At 52.4% G+C, this 17,821-nt stretch overlaps 1 protein-coding gene across 1 annotated transcript in view; it reads left to right on the plus strand.

Annotated features, from left to right (window-relative positions):
- The window catches only part of ECE1 (endothelin converting enzyme 1), a 61,402-nt gene extending 43,903 nt beyond the window's left edge, over window positions 1-17,499 (plus strand). The window contains exons 11-19 of the mRNA XM_038531708.1: window positions 1,735-1,845; window positions 3,058-3,156; window positions 3,629-3,706; window positions 5,226-5,329; window positions 10,242-10,352; window positions 11,074-11,141; window positions 11,916-12,106; window positions 14,691-14,786; window positions 15,455-17,499. Coding sequence (XP_038387636.1) covers window positions 1,735-1,845; window positions 3,058-3,156; window positions 3,629-3,706; window positions 5,226-5,329; window positions 10,242-10,352; window positions 11,074-11,141; window positions 11,916-12,106; window positions 14,691-14,786; window positions 15,455-15,631 — 1,035 coding nt within the window. The 3' untranslated portion in view covers window positions 15,632-17,499. The remainder of the gene's footprint in view (window positions 1-1,734; window positions 1,846-3,057; window positions 3,157-3,628; window positions 3,707-5,225; window positions 5,330-10,241; window positions 10,353-11,073; window positions 11,142-11,915; window positions 12,107-14,690; window positions 14,787-15,454) is intronic.
- The last annotated feature ends 322 nt before the right edge of the window (window positions 17,500-17,821 follow it).

The raw sequence follows: 17,821 nt of genomic DNA on the forward strand, positions 1-17,821 counted from the left end.
AGAAGGAAGGAAGGAAGGAAGGAAGGAAGGAAGGAAGTAAGGAAGGAAGGAAGGAAGGAAGAAGAAGAAGAAGAAAGAAAGAAGAAGAAGAAGAAGAAAGAGAGAAAGAAAGAAAGGAAAGAAAGAAAGAAAGAAAGAAAGAAAGAAAGAAAGAAAGAAAGAAAGAAAGAAAGAAAGAAAGAAAGAAAGAAAGAAAGAAAGAATGAGTGGGCTCATGCAAAAGCTCTCCTGAGAAGGCAGGAAGACTCAGCTTCTGACTCAGCCATCAGGGCCTAGACCCCACGGAGCCCATGAGTTCGAGGTCCCCTGGTCCTGACCTTCTGCATGGGCAGCCTCAGCCGGGTGTGGGCGCAGCCTGTGTCCAGCTGTAGGTGGGCAGGTTGTGGGAAGGCATCTAAATGGACACATGGGTGGGGAAAGCTTGAAAGAACTTGGGCCTCCAAACAGAAGGAAGGCCAAGATGCCCCTTTACGTCCTTCCCTTAGTCCTGCTTTCACGGAAGACATTTCTTTAGCTGAGGTATAATTTACACACATAAAATGTGCAGTATACACTAAGTACTCAGTCCAGTGAGTTTGGACAAAGGAAATGGCCCACAAAACCCACACCCCACTCAAGGTAGAGACACTCCTGTCACCGGTCCCTCCAGCATCCTGGGAGCAGAAGGTTCCCTGAAGCCCCTCGCCCGACGGTCCCACAGGTGGGTGTGGATGGGCATGGGGGGATTGTACCCCCCCTCGTGTGCTCTTTTGTGTCTGGCTTCTTGTGCTCAGCTCACAGCTGTGAAATTCAACCATGTTGTGTATATCAGTAGTTCACTCCTTCTTGTTGCCAAGTAGTATGCTGTTGTATAAAAATACCACATTTTGTTTATCCGGCTGCCTGTTGGTGGGCATTTGGTTGTTGTCAGTTGGAAAACTGTTCTGGAGCCGGCCACTCTGAGCCTGGTGATTTATGCCACCTGTTCTTTGGGGTCAGGAGGCCACACAAGAGATTTACGGATTGACAGGGCAGGGCCACCCCAGGTGGTCACACAGGGCTTGCCCGGGGCAGGGAAGCCAGCGGGGCCGGAACCCGGAGCCACACTGCATGAGGCTGCACCCAGCAGGGCGCCCGCTTCTGGCTCCGCAGAGGTGTCCTGTGGGCTGGCGGGCTTGTGGGCGACACTGCGAGTGGCCATAACACTCATGCCCTGATACATTCCTGCGCCGGCCCTTCCCCTAGGAGGCTTTCCATGGGGTTGGGTCCTGGCCTTCCGGGGAGGTTTTCCTGTCGTGCGTGGGTAGATGAGGAAATTTCTCAAGTCTTGGCCACCAGGATTCTTAGCTTCCCCCAGGGCAAGGTAGGGGTAGGGGCATGGGGTGCACGGTCAGGCCTGTCAGGCCCCCTCACTCCCCGTGAGACCCTGGGCCGGTGACTTCCCCTTGCTGAGTCTCTGCCTCCTCAGCTGCAAGGCCCACATCCCTGCCTTCCAGGTTCATTTTCATGGCTCGGTGAGACACTGTTCATGACATGCCACGCACGGAGCCTGGCGTTCAGGAAATAGTAGATGGCAGCCATGAGCAATATTCTGTGGCCTCTTGGTCCAGTGCCTAAAATAACTTCCACTGCATCAGAAAAGTCTCCCTGAGGTTCTGGAAGGAAGCACAGGCTTCCAGCTACTGCCTCCCAGACAGACGGGGCTTAGGAAGAAGAAGGATGGGGCCCGGTAACTCCTCTCCCTTGTGTTTCCAGACCTGTCTTCCTCGGTGGAAGTTCTGCGTGAGCGACACAGAGAACAACTTGGGCTTCGCCCTGGGCCCCATGTTTGTCAAAGCGACATTTGCCGAGGACAGCAAGAGCATAGTGAGTGCCTCCCCTCGCACACAGGCCCTGACGGCGCCCCTGCTCCAGCCCCTCCTGAGCTTGGCAGCCCCCACTCTGCTCTGCCCTGGACCTTTCCTGCTCCGGGCCAGGGCCCCAGCCTTAACCCAGAGGTCCTGTTTTCTGAAGCCTTGCGTGCTGTGAGTTCCCCAGGATGGCTACTGTCATTGAGTGCCAGGCACTCTACTGTATTGTCATTAACCCGTTGCGAGGCCGTCTCCACCTCCACCCCCAAGCAGAAGGAAGGGCCCAGCGAGACCCTGTTGGCAGAGCAGTTCTGGCCTAAAGGGTGGCATTTCTCTTACCCTGTGGCGTAACCCCGTGTTGTGGACAGGCGGAGGAACATCACGGCTAGGTGCGTGAAGGCAGCCGGGCCCCAGTTCAGATCCTGGATCCGTGCCTCCTGGTTGGGTGATTTGGGACAGTTTTCTCCCATCACCGTTACCTCGGAAGCAGGGCTGCCCATCCCGCAGTGGGACGGGAAATGAGATGCTACACACAGAGAACACCTGGCACAAAACAAGGGCTTGGTAAATGGCAGCTGTTATATTTTTGTTCCAGTTTTTATTACTGATTTTAATTACATAGATGCTCTCTGCAGTCAAATGTTAACAAACGGAGACTCCTTTCTCTTACGTGACTTACCTGTGAGTGGCTGGTATGGAATCTTTGTCCAGTTCTGTCGGCCATCAGCCCCTCTGCTCTTTCTGCTGCACGACTTCCTTACTCTGCTGTACAACCTTCAGGCTCCGAGTCTGCCTGTGACATTATAACCCTCGAGAACAGCTGCTTGTCTCCAGCCGGAACACCACATTTATGAAACTGCTTATCAGAACTCGGGTGCTCTAGATTTTAAAGCCCATTCCATCAAAAAGAGATCCTGTGGTCCAGTAAGTCTGAAAAAGGCTCTGAATTTTACTCCCTCCAAAAGAATAAAACTTCATGTTACACACTAAAGGCTCTGAAAAGTTCTGCAGAGAGACTTTTTCAGCTTTCCCAAAGCTTATCCTGAGTGTCTGCGGTGCCAAAAGCTCTGTTTATGGAAGTTCCAGTCTTCTCTTGCAGGACTTTAGTGTTCTGGGCACTGAAGAGCCTGAGGCTTTGAGCTGATTCCTGAATTTAGGCTCTGGCCTCCTCCTGCATGGGGTGCGCATCCAGTGCCCAGACCTCACCAGTCAGCTTCTGTCTTCTCAGGCCAGCGAGATAATCCTAGAGATCAAGAAGGCATTCGAGGAAAGCCTGAGCACCCTGAAGTGGATGGATGAAGAGACTCGGAGATCAGCCAAGGAAAAGGTGAGGCTGGCGCGGTGCTGTAAGGGGTGTCTAAGGCTTCCCCTCCAAGAGCTGCAGCCACGGATGGAGGAGGGTGCATGAAGGGAGACCAGTCACATCTGGTGAGCAGTGTTGGTGCTGTCCTGCCTTCGGGGGTGAACATTCCAGCAGGAAGGAGGGTCAGCCGTGAACACATGATTGCATTAATGACTAAAGATAAACTGTGGTGAGTGAGTGATGGGAAAAATGCAAGGAGATGTGACATGTCTAACGGAGAATGAAGGATTTGATATAGTCCAGCAGGCGGCAGCCAGCAAAGGCTTCCCTCAGGAAGTGATGTTTAAGCAGAGACCCAAAGGGTAAGTAGAAGTCAGGCAAGAGAGGAATCTTTCCAGAAAGAGATGTGGAAGCCCATGGTGGGAGGACCTTCCCGTTTCCCTTTGGCCCAGAGCACTGCTGGGTGCTCAGCATCCTCTGTATCTCTCCTATCCAGGCAGACGCTATCTACAACATGATAGGCTACCCCAACTTTATCATGGATCCCAAGGAGCTCGACAAAGTGTTCAATGATGTGAGTGGCTCCCACCCTGCCCCCTTGCATTCCCGCATGTCCCTGGAGGTCCCCCACTTGGGGAAGAGCAGAGGCAGGCTGGGTCCAGCTGGGAAGCTAGAAGTACTTTGACCGTAAAGACATCTCAAGATGCGGTGGCGTGGGGCTGAATCAGGCAAGAGGGAGCTCTTCTCTGCCCCTCGTCCTGGGCTGGAGGAGCCTGCCTCTCTCGAGCCACTGTCAGGGCCCAGCAGTCAGTACCAAGTAGTGCCATGTGCCCTGCCAGATGCTCCATTTAATGGGTGGGAAATAACAGAGGTGAGCAGACCTTAGAAGAGACAGATTGACGCCCCTAAAACAGCAGGAGGTGGAGTGACAAGTGGAGCCCCTCATACTGCCTCTTCCTTCCCCAAGATTGCCTCCTCCTCTCCCCAGGGTCTTCCCCCACCCTCCCAGAGAAACCTGGACCTCATTTGGACCTCAAAATGCTAATGGGGAAGAGAGCATGAATCCCAAATGCACGGTTAAGCTTAATTGAGGCAGCAAACATACTTGATATATTCCTGGTGGTTAGAGCTTTTGGCAGGTCATCCCTGTAAATGGATTATGCTTCTGCCCTGAAAGATAGTTTTATATCTTCTTGTGATTGAAATTTGTGAAATTCAGGCATTTTTGCAATTATAATAACCTCTCATCGTGGCTCTATTTAAAACCTAAGAATATTAAAATTACTTCTGAGAATATGGGCCTGACTCATTCCACAGCCTTTTTCCTTGAGAATAATTTAAGATGCTCCAGGGTGTCACAACACAAGATCCAGAGGCTCCTGGGGACAGCCCAGGCATAGCCCATAGGATCAGAGTCCTGTCCCCAAGGGCCCAGAGTTTTACCAGAGCCCTGATGAGAAGCCAGAAAGCTCTGGAGCAGATCCGAGGGAGAACTTTGTCCCTGAAAAGAGCCAAAAGGCTGAGCTGAGTGCTGAGGAAAGCTTGCAGTGATGCCTGTCCCCTGATGTTTCAGAGATGGATCCCAGCTTGATTCGTGTGCTATGCAGTGTGGTAACTCCTAGCCACTACTGTTTAATTAATTAAAATCTAAGTTAATTAAAATTTAATTTAATTTAAAAGTCACACTAGCCCCATTTGAAATGCTCGGTAGCCATGTGTGGCTGGTGTCTACCACAGTGGATAACACAGGCTTAGAACTAGCCCATCATCACAGAAAGTTCTATCAGACAGAGCTGGACAGACCTCCTGCCTGAGGCTCGGGCTCTGAGGTGGGCCTGTGACCCTGCTGGGTGATGAGTGGCCCCCGTGAAGCTCTTGGTGTGTCCCCACATGGGAGAAGGTGCCAGGCCCCAGCAGGGTCAGGGCCGAGGTGAGAACCCGAGCCCTCCATCCAAGCTTCTGACCTGGGGACCAATCCCCTAACCCCATGGGGTGTCAGCTTCCCTGGGTTTAGAAGGAGGGGTTTGGCTTTGAGGAGCCGAGGCCCTCCCGTCCGGGTGCGCTCTGATCCTGTGACTCTGCTTCCTCTCCAGTACACTGCAGTGCCCGACCTCTACTTCGAAAACGCCATGCGGTTTTTTAACTTCTCCTGGAGGGTCACTGCCGACCAGCTCAGGAAAGCTCCCAACAGAGACCAGTGAGTCCCTGGGCCTGGCTAGGAGGGTTCTGGCTCCCAGCACACAGGGGCGCTCTGGGCAGAGCCTGCCTTTGTCACATATGCACCGTGTGCCAGACATGTAACTGTCAGAAGTGCCATGTGAGGAGTGGGTACCGTTGGTTTCCCACTCTTCAGATGAGAAAGCCATGGGCCGAGGAAGTGTGCCTGGCTAGGAGCTGGGACCTGCCCAGAGCTGTGTGCCCCCTCAGCACCCAGCCTATTGGAGGAATAGCCTGGCCTCATGCCCTTGGCTCCACCACTTCAGCGTTGGGAGCCTCTGCCTCAATTATCTGCAGATAAGATGGGAGGAGCCATGTGACAGTCAAGTATGACTGGGCAGTATCTGGCATAGAGGAGGCCCTCAGCTAGGGAAGATTCCAAATGGGCTCCTGACAGCTGTGCGTCCCAAACCTCACTGCACATCAGGACCCTCAAGGGAGGGTCTTTTTTATTTTTTTAAGATTATATATTTATTTGAGCGAGAGAACAAGTGGAAGAGGCAGAGGGAGAGAGAATCTCAAGCAGACTCTGTGCTGACCATGGAGCCGTCACTGGGGCTCGATCCCACAGATCCCACAACTCTGATTCGTGACCCAGGCCAAAACCAAGAGTTGAAGGCTCATTTACGCGACCCAGGTGCCCCCTGGGGGAAGTTTTTTGAAATACAGCTTCCTCCTGGTCCTCAAAGTTTCTTAAAATAATCTGGAATGAGCCCTGGTGTCTGTCTTTTTTTTTTTTTTTTTTTTTTTTCCTTTTTGAGCAGTCTCCTTGGAAAACTCATATTGTGAGCCGAGCTGTAGCTCTCAAAATAAGCTCTCTGCACGCCTAAAACATTTTGCAGAATAAATCTTAGCCCAAGATGGAAGCAACTTCTCTTTGCTTCTTGCTCCCCCTCGTGGCCAATGGGGGGTTTGACCATCTCTGTTTTCTCTTAAGATCCTGTCTTCCTATCAAGGAACCCCCTCCCCCAAATGTGCGGGAAGTGTTTTTTTTATCCCCAGAATCTGGCACAGGTACTGCCACAAGGTTCTGAATTTATCTGAAGTCTTTTAATTTAGCTTAAACTTTTTCATTTAAATTCTGCTTCCTGGGATCACCTGCGTGGCTCAGTCGGGTCTGCCTTCGGCTCAAGTTATGATCTTGGGGTCCTGGGATCCAGCCCTGGGTTATCTCAGGGTCCTGGGATTGAACCCAATGTCAGCATAGGGGCTCCCTGCTCAGCAGGGAATCTGCTTCTCCCTCTGCCTCTCCCCTTACCCCTGCTTATGTTCATTCTGTCTATCTCTCTCTCTCAAATAAATAAATAAAAATCCTTTTTAAAATAAAAAATAAATTCTGCCTCCCGCCCATTAATGTAGTCATGATTATTTGAATATAAATATGATCTTTTCGATTTCTATCTTCCCATGGCTTCAGGTACCCCACAACACGTCTCTGTGGGGCTCACCCGGAGGAGACAGTGACTAAGCACTTAGAAAAAACATCCTTTCTGGGATCCCTGGGTGGCGCAGCAGTTTAGCACCTGCCTTTGGCCCAGGGCGCGATCCTGGAGACCCGGGATCGAATCCCACATCGGGCTTCCGGTGCATGGAGCCTGCTTCTCCCTCTGCCTGTGTCTCTGCCTCTCTCTCTCTCTCTGTGACTATCATAAGAAAAAAAAAAAAAAACATCCTTTCTGTCTCACTCCTCTCCTCACTGACCTTCCCCTCTACATCAGAAAGAAATATCAAGTGGACAAATGTTTCTACCATCAGGATCCCTTCAACATTCTTTATTATTTTATTTTATTTTATTTTATTTTTATTTTATTTATTTAACTAATCTTTGCATTCAATGTGGGGCTTGAACTCACAACACTAAGTTCAAGAATCACATGCTCTTCCAACTGAGCCAGCCAGGCTCCCCCTTCAACACTGTTGAAAAGTTATTTGACCTCAAAGAGTCTTTTTGTGTATGGAGATTGTATGAATTTAGTGTAAATTTTATGAAAAACAACCATTTTTTAAAAGTTTAGTGAGAAAAGGGTATTTTACTTTTTGCATATTTCTTTAATATCTGGCTTTTTTTTTATAAGGCTTTACTTATTCATGAGAGACACAGAGAGAGGCAGAGACACAGGCAGAGGGAGAAGCTCCCTATAGGGAGCCCGATGCAGGGCTGGATCCCAGGACCCTATGATCACAACCTGAGCCAAAGGCAGAAGCTCAGCCACTAAGCCACCCAGGTGCCCCTAATATCTGATAATAGAAGATATCTGGAGTCTCATATCTGCTTCTGTGTTCAATCTGTTGCAGTATATTATTTTGAAATATATAAAGAAAATCTAGGGGCTCCTGATGGCTTAGTCAGTTAAGCATCCAACTTTTGATTTCAGTCCAGGTCATGATCTCAGGGTTATGAAATCAAGTCTGCATCAGGCTCCAGGCTAGGTATGGAGCCTGCTTAAGATTCTCTCTCAGGACCGCCTGGGACGCTCAGTTGGTTAAGCACCTGACTCTTGATTTCGGCTCAGGTCATGATCTCAGGGTCATGGGATCAAGACCTCTGTCAGGCTCCATGCTCAGCAGAGAGTCTGCTTGAGATTCTCATTCTCTCTCTCTCCCCTCCCTTTCCCCTTTCCCCTCTCTCCCCCTTTCTTTACCCCATTCTCTCTCTCAAATAATAAATCTTTTTTTTTTTAAAGATTCTCTCACCCCTCTTCAGCCACTCCCCATGGCAAAATGAAAATCCAGCCTCATGCAGATATGAAAATGGAAAAGGAAGGGATGATTTAGTAGCTTTTTCTGATACTGTGTACATTCTTCATTGATACTGCACCGAAACTCAGCACGTAATTTATTAAAGGTTAATCACACTACAGAACCTGAACCCCTAGCCATGAACTCTTCATACAGAGAGAGAGGCAGAGACAGACAGAGGGAGAAGCAGACTCCTCATAGGGAGCCCGATGTGGGACTCAATCCTGGGACCGGGATCATGCACTGAGCCAAAGGCAGACACTGAACTGCTGAGCCACCCAGGTGTCCCTGTCTCGCACTTTAAATGGATCATTGACCCAGCCATGATTTGTAACATTATGCATTGGTCATTCGAGAAACAATAGCTTGCTGACTTTTATGCAACCTCTAAATAGTGACATTTTCATTATACAATATCCAAAAAAATCCGCCTTTGTTCATATCACTGTTGATCTCCTGAGAAGTCTTTTAAGTATCAGGAAGCTGTCAGGGCACCTGGGTGGCTCAGTCGGTTAAGTATCTGACTTTAGTTCAGCTCATGATCTTGGAGTCCTGGGGTCAAACTCCATGTCAGGCTCCCTGAACAGGAAGGAGCCTGCTTCTCCCTCTCCCTCTGCTGCTCCCCGTGCTTGTGCTCGCTCTCTCTCTCTCTCTCTCTTTAATAAATAAAATATTTTTTTATTTATTTATTTTTTTATTTATGATAGTCACAGAGAGAGAGAGAGAGAGGCAGAGACACAGGCAGAGGGAGAAGCAGGCTCCATGCACCGGAACCCGACGTGGGATTCGATCCTGGGTCTCCAGGATCGCACCCTGGGCCAAAGGCAGGTGCCAAACCGCTGCACCACCCAGGGATCCCTAATAAATAAAATCTTAAAAAAAACCCCACACAATATCAGGAAGCTGTCACGTTTATGGTGACCTCTTGCAAGTTCTTGTAATTAATTTTACTAATTAATTTACTAATTAATTAATTTTGCTTGAAACTTTATAGATTTTTGAATTTTTCATTTTTTTTTAAGATCTTATTTATTTGAGAGAGAGCACAAGCAGGGGAGGGGCAGAGGGAGAGGGAGAAGCAGACTCCCTGCTGAACACAGAGCCCAACACGGAGCTCGATCCCAGGACTCCCGAGAGATCATGACCTGAGCTGAAGGCAGATGCTTAACCAACTGAGCCACCCAAGTGCCCCTATTCTTATTTTTTAAGTAACCTCGATGTCCATTGTGGGGCTTGAACTCACAACCCTGAGATCAAGAATCATGTGCTCTAACAGCTGAACCAGCCAAACACCCCCGAAATTTTTTTTTAAACCTTGACTTTTTGTCACAGGCAACAAATGACGGCAGTTGTTTCCCTTGAGGTGATAAGCTCACTTCATTTTCAGGAAGATGTCTGCCAAATACCCAAGTCTGAAATGCTAGTTTGCCAGTCATCCTCACAAGTACAAATGGGGTCCTGTGAGAAAAGCACAGGTGCTTATGTGGACTTCCCATCTGGTCACACCAAATATCAAAAGATTTTTACTCCATTTCGAGTCCCATATTGGGTGTGGTGATTACTTAAATAAATAAAACTTTAAAAAAAAATTAAGTAATCATGCTACTTCATCAACAGTGTTCCTAAGTGAAATGGGTTTATCTCTCCTGGTGAGGAACACGGTGACTGGAATGACGGGTGCCCCTACTTGATTCACGCGTAGGCTCCAAGGCTTATGAACCATTGCTTTCACACCATCAGGGCACATGTCAACAAGGTGGAACAGACAAATAATGTCTTAATATTATTACTGAAGACAGTTTTGACCTCACAGACCCCCTAGAAGGGAATTAGGGACCCTACCAGGTGTCCACAGACCACACTTTGAGAACTACCTGGCAGCAGTGGCCTTTCAGTATGTAATGGTTCTTTGTAAGAACCTTCTTGTTCCACTACGTGTGTGATATCAGATCGAATTGATACCTTTACCTTTTATCGAATTGATACACGTGGGTGTTTTCTGGTTTTCCCCTCAAAAACAGTGCTGCTAAAGGTGTCCTTGTGCCTGTGTGCACTTGAGGCTGGGTTAAGGCCCTTGACACCTGCCAGATGGGCTGACCCCACTTGCCTCCCTACCCACTGTGCCCGAACTTTCATGTGTGTGTTACTTGCAGGTGGAGCATGACCCCCCCCATGGTGAATGCCTACTACTCGCCCACCAAGAATGAGATTGTGTTTCCTGCCGGGATCCTGCAGGCGCCGTTCTATACCCGCTCCTCACCCAAGTAGGATGCTTGTGGTGCTCCCACCCTGTCTCCTTCCCCCACCCCTCCATGGACACCCAGCCCAGCCCTGTGGCCCACGGCTGACCACACAAGCCAGCCAGTCTCACTGAGTGCTTCTGGTCCCGCTAGCCAAGGAAGCTTGGGACTTTCGGTGATGTTGCAAAGAAAACAACATCCTCACTCCTTGTGCTTCCCTCCAGGGGTGCCTGGGATCCAGAAGCCCCTGCACAGTGGGAGCTTGGGGGCGTGTCACCTGAAGTCAGGTGCCTTATCTAGAGGAATGCCCCTCTAGTGGTGTTTTAGAGCAGTCACAGCTTGGGGGGGCAGGGGTGCAAAGTGTGAGAGCAAGGTCTCAGAAAGGAAAGGCACATGGCCCTGGGTTTGAATCCCAGGTCTGCTCTTTACTGACTGTGTGGCCTTTGGGCAAAGTGATCGAACCATTCCAAGTCTCAGTTTGCTTATCTTTAGAGTCCATCACTAATGCCAAACTCTTTTGAGGTGACCAGAGAGGATAGTAAAGTTCAGTGGAGCATCTAGCACAGTGCTTGGCACCCGGTGGATACAGGCTGACTACAGCCTGCTTGCTCAGCCTCTGACTAGCCTCCAGGGCTTAGCTGGAGGCTCAGGCTGTGGCTACGTCTCCACAGAGCCCCATGGGACCCTGCTGTGTCTCCAGACCCAGGAAGCGGCATCACCCTCACCTTTGTGTCCTCCCCTCCAGGGCCTTAAACTTTGGTGGCATTGGTGTTGTCGTGGGCCATGAGCTGACTCATGCTTTTGATGATCAAGGTACGACTTCCTGGGGTCCCCTTCAGAGAGGGAGCATCGAAGCCTGGCCCCGCTGCTTCTGCTTTGCTCTTGTTACTTCCAAAAGTCTGGAGACAAATGGATCTGGGTTCCATTCTGGCTCTGCCTTCTGCTGATTGAATGAACTTTAACAAGTCCTGTCATTTCTCATCCTTGTCTGTAAAATGGTCATGATGATTGCAGCCTCGTGTGGTGATTGTGGGGACTGTGTCAGACACAGGAGGTTGCTGGAAGGTGTCCCCTACTCAGAAGTGGGTGTTAGGAGTCAGAAGGGAGCTCACATTTCTCCAGCGCTCTGGAGACTTCTCTGGGCCAACTGCCATCAGAAGAGTTGAGGTCACTTTCCTCCTCATCAAAACATCCAGAATTCTCATTCCCTCCTACCTTGGGGACCCCAAGGCCAAGAAGGAGGAGGTGGGACCTTAGAGGCTGGGGCCTGTCCTGTGATCCCAGTGCTGCTGACTCTATTTCCCCCTTCCTAGGCTCAGGGTCCCAGGCCCTCAGCCAGCCCTGACAATGAATCCAGCTCCACCAACACCGTAGACACTCTGAGCCTTTCCCCACATCACCTTCCTCCATCTTCTCTCCCCCACCCACCACCCAGCCAGCCTGGCTCATTCTCCCAGCAACTCTGGCCCCCAAACCAGCATCATGTCTCCAGTGTTGCTAGGGAGCCGGGGGATGGGCCGGTGGCTCCACCTCGGCCTCCTCCTCCCCTTCTCGCCCTTGACCCTATGCTTCCCTCTGACCCCACAGGACGAGAGTATGACAAGGACGGGAACCTTCGGCCCTGGTGGAAGAACTCATCCGTGGAGGCTTTCAAGCAGCAGACGGAGTGCATGGTGGAGCAGTACGGCAACTACAGTGTGAACGGGGAGCCTGTGAACGGCCGGCACACGCTGGGGGAGAACATCGCCGACAACGGGGGCCTCAAGGCGGCCTATCGGGTAAGCCTTCACCTGCCCCCCACTGCCCACCCCCCCACCCCCCCACCCCCCCCCCACCCCCACCCCCGTCTGGGTCTGTGCTGGGGCCTCCTGGGATGTGGAGGCAGGGGAAGGGGCGGGGAGGAAGGGCCTGTCCAGTCCAGACAAGCTGGGACAAGCTGCAGCCGCTCCTTTCTGCCTCCTCATCTGCGACTGGGTGGTAGCAGCCTGACACGGGGCCCTGCAGAAACCTCCGCACAGAGCGTGGAGCCACCTGACCGCCTGCCTGTTCCTATCCTTGCGGGGATAGGTGTCACCCATCCAGGCAGCAGCAGACCCAGGAGGGGAGGGAGGGTTGATGGTCATGGAGTCGGTTCCGGGTTCAAGTTCTGGTTCCGGGTTCAAGTTCTGATTCTGGAGCCTCCTTGGGCTGCAGTGAGCTTGGCCATGAATACCTACTCCAGCATCCGTGGGGTGTCGGAAGGGCGACAGACAACTTGGGCACAGGACCTGGTCCGGGGAGATGCTCAGAAAGGTTAGCTGAGTGGGAAGGGAGAGAGGAGAGGCCACAGGAAGAGGAGGAGGTGTCTATCAGACAGCAGGACAGAGCCACCTCCTCATCGTGATGAGAACAGAAATACTATAAGGTACCAGGTCTTGAGGCCTTATTATGTGCCAGGTTCTGCTCAGCACCCCACAACTTTACCATTAGGTATACAAGCTCCACTTAACAGGTGAGGAAACTGAGCCCAGAAACACTGGGCCAGCCCGTGCCTAAACAAATAAGATAATTTCAGGTGCTGACAAGACAAAGAATATAAAATATGAAATAGAGCAAAGTAATGCAGAACAAGGGGAGCGGTGGTCAGGATAGGCCCTCTGGAGGGAGTGACATTTAAATTGACACTTGGATGATGAGGAAGAAGCTGGTCTTCCTGTCTTTGACCGTGCAGCCTGTGTCCACGGGTGAAGTGGAGGGAGGGAATGTTGGAAGAGTGGCTGGGGCCAGAGCTCACAGGGCCTCTGTCGGCTGATCAAGGAGCTTAGGTTTTGTTCTGTATAATGGGAGCTGCCACAGGATTTTTAAATAGAAGAATGACATCCTCTATTTTATCCCTTAAAACCAGGATCAGCAGGGGTGACTGGCTAGCTCAGTCTGAGGAACGTGCAGCTCTTGATCTCAGGGTCATGAGTTTGAGCCCCATGGTGGGGTGTAGAGATTACTTAAATAAATAAAACTTCAAAAAAACAAAAAACCACGGGTTAGGAAACCTACACCCTATGGGCCAAAACCAGCCCTCAGCCTGTTTTTGTGAATAAAATTGTAGGGGGGCCCCTCCAGGCCCATTGGCTGCCATTGTCCACGGCTGCTTTCACACCACAAAGGCAGAACTGAGCAGTTGCACCAACACCATTTGGCCTCCAAAGCTAAAAATATTTACTCTCAGGCCCTTTGCAGAAAAGTCTGCCAACCTTGCTTTATGAGGATGACTTAAGATGTTGTGTTGAGAAGGGATTGGAATTGGACCAGCTCGAGTCAAGGAGTCTAGTTAGCAAGCTGTTGTGAGATTGTCCAGGCAAGAGAAGGGGCAAAGCCATGGCAAGGGTGAGAAGTGGCCAGATTTAGGTGGTTTGGATAATTGAACGAGAAGTTCAGGGCTGCCTGGCTGCCTCAGTCGGAAGAGCGTGTGATTCTTGGTCTTGGGGTCATGAGTTTTTATTTACTTAAAAAATAAAATCTTCGGGGATCCCTGGGTGGCTCAGCGGTTTAGCGCCTGCCTTTGGCCCAGGGCGCGATCCTGGAGTCCTCGGGATCGAGTCCCACGTCAGGCTCCCTGCATGGAGCCTGCTTCTCCCTCCTCCTGTGTCTCTGCCTCTCTCTCTCTCTCTCTCTCTCTCTCTCTCTCTCTGTCTATCATAAATAAATAAATAAGTCTTTAAAAAAAAACTCTTAAAAAATAAAATAAATTTTTTAATATTTTATTTATTTATTCGTGAGAGACATACACAGAGAGAAAGAGAGAGAGAGAGAGGCAGAGACAGGCAGAGGGAGGAGCAGGCTCCATGCAGGGAGCCTGACGTGGGACTCGATCTCAGGTCTCCAGGATCACACCCTGGACTGAAGGCGGCGTTAAACCGCTGAGCCACCCGGGCTGCCCCAAAATAAAATCTTTTTAAAAAGAAAAGAAAGAAATAGAAGCTCAAAAAAGAACTCTGAGGTTGGGGCCCAAGGAACTAGGTGCCATTTACTGCGGTGGGAAAGTGTGTGTGTACGTAACCCCTCTCCCCGCTTCTGTCTGTAGTGTGTTAAGTCTGGATGCATCTTGGAAATCCAATTGAAGCCACTGAATACACAAATCAGGGAAGAGGCTGGAGCTAGAAGTATGCACTTGAGAGCCATGGCCACGTAGATTATTTTTAAGGCCCTTTGGAATGAGTGCAAGTGAAGATTGTTTCTCTGGGCTGAGCAGGGCCCAGACTCCCCAAAACGAGTCGCTGCCCCAACAGGGTAGAGCTTGCCGAGATCTCCTGCATTGGCTCCCCATTGCCGCCCTGTTTGCTCCTGTGTCATGGGAGCCCCTGACCTTTGCTTTCTCTCCCCCAGGCCTACCAGAACTGGATAAAGAAGAACGGGGCTGAGCAGACGTTGCCCACCCTGGGCCTCACCAATAACCAGCTCTTCTTCCTGGGCTTTGCACAGGTGAGTTCATTATAGGAAAATATGCCAAACCCAGGCACATTCTGCAGGAGCTCTGAGAGCCAAAAGGCAAGTTCCCCCAACTGAGAACCTTCTAGCTCATTGGATTGTTCATAGGGCATCTACTCTGTAAGAAGGCGAGCTTCCTGCCAGTAGAGAAATCCCATTAAGGACCACAAATGCCATTGAAAGGTTTCCCGTATCAGTTAGATGGGAGGACAAGTGGGTCCTAAGGGCCCTTCTGGTTCAGGGGTTCTAGAAATCTCCTAAACTGAAGATGCCCCAGGATGTCCTTTGAGTTGGCATTAATGTATAGTTTTCTGTTGGTGTCCAGAGCCACCAGGCCACTAGATAGTTTTTGTTCTGTCCAGGAAGTGAGTGACCTGGACTCAGGTCAAAGTTTTCAGACTGGATTTTAGGCAGAATCCTTTGTTCAGATGAAGTCTAATGCAGAGGCCCAGGCCAGACAAAGGTGACTGCAGTAGGGGAATGCCGGGGTGGGGGCATACCAGCCCCCGGTTTCTTCCCTACCCACCTAGTAGCCCCCCCTGACTCCCAGGGGTCTCAGAACCGGGTGGGGGCTCATTCTCCTGCTGTTGTGGATGGAGGGGGCAGTCTGCTGGTCTCGGGGCCCCACAGTGACTCAGCTTCTCCCTTGTTGCCTCACAAAGGTCTGGTGCTCTGTCCGCACGCCTGAGAGCTCCCATGAAGGCCTCATCACCGATCCTCACAGCCCCTCCCGCTTCCGGGTCATTGGCTCCGTCTCTAACTCCAAGGAGTTCTCAGAACACTTCCACTGCCCCCCTGGCTCACCCATGAACCCTCATCACAAGTGTGAAGTCTGGTGAGGGTGGAAACACCTCGAGCCAAGACAGGATGAGCCCCCCGGTGGGGCCCACAAAGCCGCCTTTCCATCCAGCACCCGGGGTGTCGCCCCACACCCTGGCCACCCAGGGCCCCCCTACCCTGCACTGGAGGGTTTCCAGCCGGAACTGAGCCTATGATGTGGGTTCTCAACATAATCTGACGTTTGATCCCCTGTGAAGACTCTGTCATCCCAGGCACGTGTGCGTCAACTCTCACGGGCATTTGGGGGTCAGACTGGTTGCCTACCAGGCCCGGGCCCCCTACTGACAAGGGCAGTGGGACACAGCCCCCCGCCCACATCCAGCGCCAGAAACACCACAAATACCACTGTGTCAAATGCTTTAAAGATATATTTTTGGGGAAACTATTTTTTAAACATTGTGGAATACACTGGAAATCTTCAGGGAAATGATGCATTTAAAACACTTTTTTTTTTTTTTTTTAAGGAAAGGATTGGTATATTTATTATATTCTGTTTTTCTACATAACCTGTGGATAAGGGAAGCCCCACTGGTTCTCCTGTCCCTTCCTCCCTCGCTGTGAGGTGGCCCGAGGACGTCCCCCCGCTGAGCACGTCCCCCAGGGGAGAGCTGCCCCGGCGCTTGGCCCTTGCCCTGGCAGCCGCTGTCTGGGGAAGAGCGGGGCGGGGGCGGCCCACAGGGGGCAGCTCGCGGACCCTGCCCCTCGGAGCCGGCCGCCTCTGTCCCCAGAGGCCGGCAGCGGGAACCCCACCAAGGACGGGCTGGTCCCCAAAGTCGCAGCAGGAAATCGATGGCTGTCGCAGGAGGCGGCCGGGTGGTGGCCTTCAAGCCCGGCCCCGGGGCCCTAGAGCGCTCCAGCTGCACGGCAGGAGCCCCGAGAGACCTGGTGGCCTCGCTGGCCTCCTCCTGGCCTCTCCCGCCCGGGGTCTGCCTTGCTGACCCCCCTCCCCCGGGAAGGAGGAAGGCGAACGCCACTGTCCTGTCCCGCAGCGCCCGGCCCGGCTCGAGCTGGGTCCCCGCCTGGGGGGCTCCCGGCCCGCGGCCGCCCCCCCTTCAGTGCCTTATCTGAGGCCGCCCTTGCCTCCTCAGTGAAGCCTTCAGGCGTCCGCCCGCAGTGCCAGGCCACCGTGCAGGACCCCGCCCCGCCCCTGGGGTGCACTGAGACAATCCTCGTAGTTAGATGGACTCCCCGGTGGAGGGTTGCAGCCCGGAAGGCGCCGAGGGAAGGCCCCCCACGGCCCTGTCTAGCCCGTGGCCGCAGGCGCCTGTGAGTGAGGCCCCCGCTCCCTCAGGCACTCGCCCCGCTGCTGGCAGCCTCCGGGATGGGCCTGAGGCGGGCTGGGCTCCAGGCGACCCGCCTCACAAGCAGCAGGCCTGGTAGCTCTTCAGAGGAGTGGGACGGGAGCCAGAGAAGTCTCTAGAGTCGGGCTGCCACGCGCACCTTGGCGCCCCGAGGTAGGCTTCCCGGGGCCCCTCCGTGTACCCCCCGCCGCCCTCCTCCGGGCCTTCCCCGCGAGGGCCGCGGGCCTCAGAGTGTCCCCGGCACCGTGGACCGCAAGTCCCCTGGCTGGAAGCAAGTGTCCCTGGCTGTGGCTCGGCCAGAGGGGCTGCGGACTGCAGTGATGTCTTCAGGCGTCCTGAGAAAGCGGGGGGCTGGGGGCAGGGCTCGGGCCCAGGGATGGGCCTGCTCCTCCAGAGCTTGAAGGCTGAGAGGCCCCTCCCGTCGGCCGGGAGCCCCAGGGCCGGCTTCTCGGTGCGCCTGGACGTGGGGTGTGGAGCTGGGAATCTATTTTTTGTATTATTATGTTTTGTGCTACTGTAGTTTGGGTGTGGCACTATCGTAACTCAAATAAAGTCCTTGTACCGAGTGGCACGTGACCGCGTGTGTGCCCGGGGCGGGGCGGTGTGCGTCCTGTGGTCCTGTGGGCTGCGGGAGGGCCAGGGCCCGGGCAGAGCTTCCCATCCCAGCCCCCGGGCTAGCTGTCTCCTCCCCCTCCCCGGGGCAGTGGCCTTGGACCCTGACAGATGCTGGAAGGTTACTCAGTGCTGGTGCCCATCGGGCCATTCTTCCTTCAGCAACAGATCGAGTGAGCACTCCCTGCTGGGGAGAATGATACGTGCCACCCTGTCCCCAAAGGGCATCCTGGTAAAAATTATTTTTCCATGATCTCGGAGCAAAGGGTGTCAGCA

The sequence above is a fragment of the Canis lupus genome, chromosome 2 (assembly GCF_011100685.1).
Source record: "Canis lupus familiaris isolate Mischka breed German Shepherd chromosome 2, alternate assembly UU_Cfam_GSD_1.0, whole genome shotgun sequence".
NCBI lineage: Eukaryota > Metazoa > Chordata > Mammalia > Carnivora > Canidae > Canis > Canis lupus.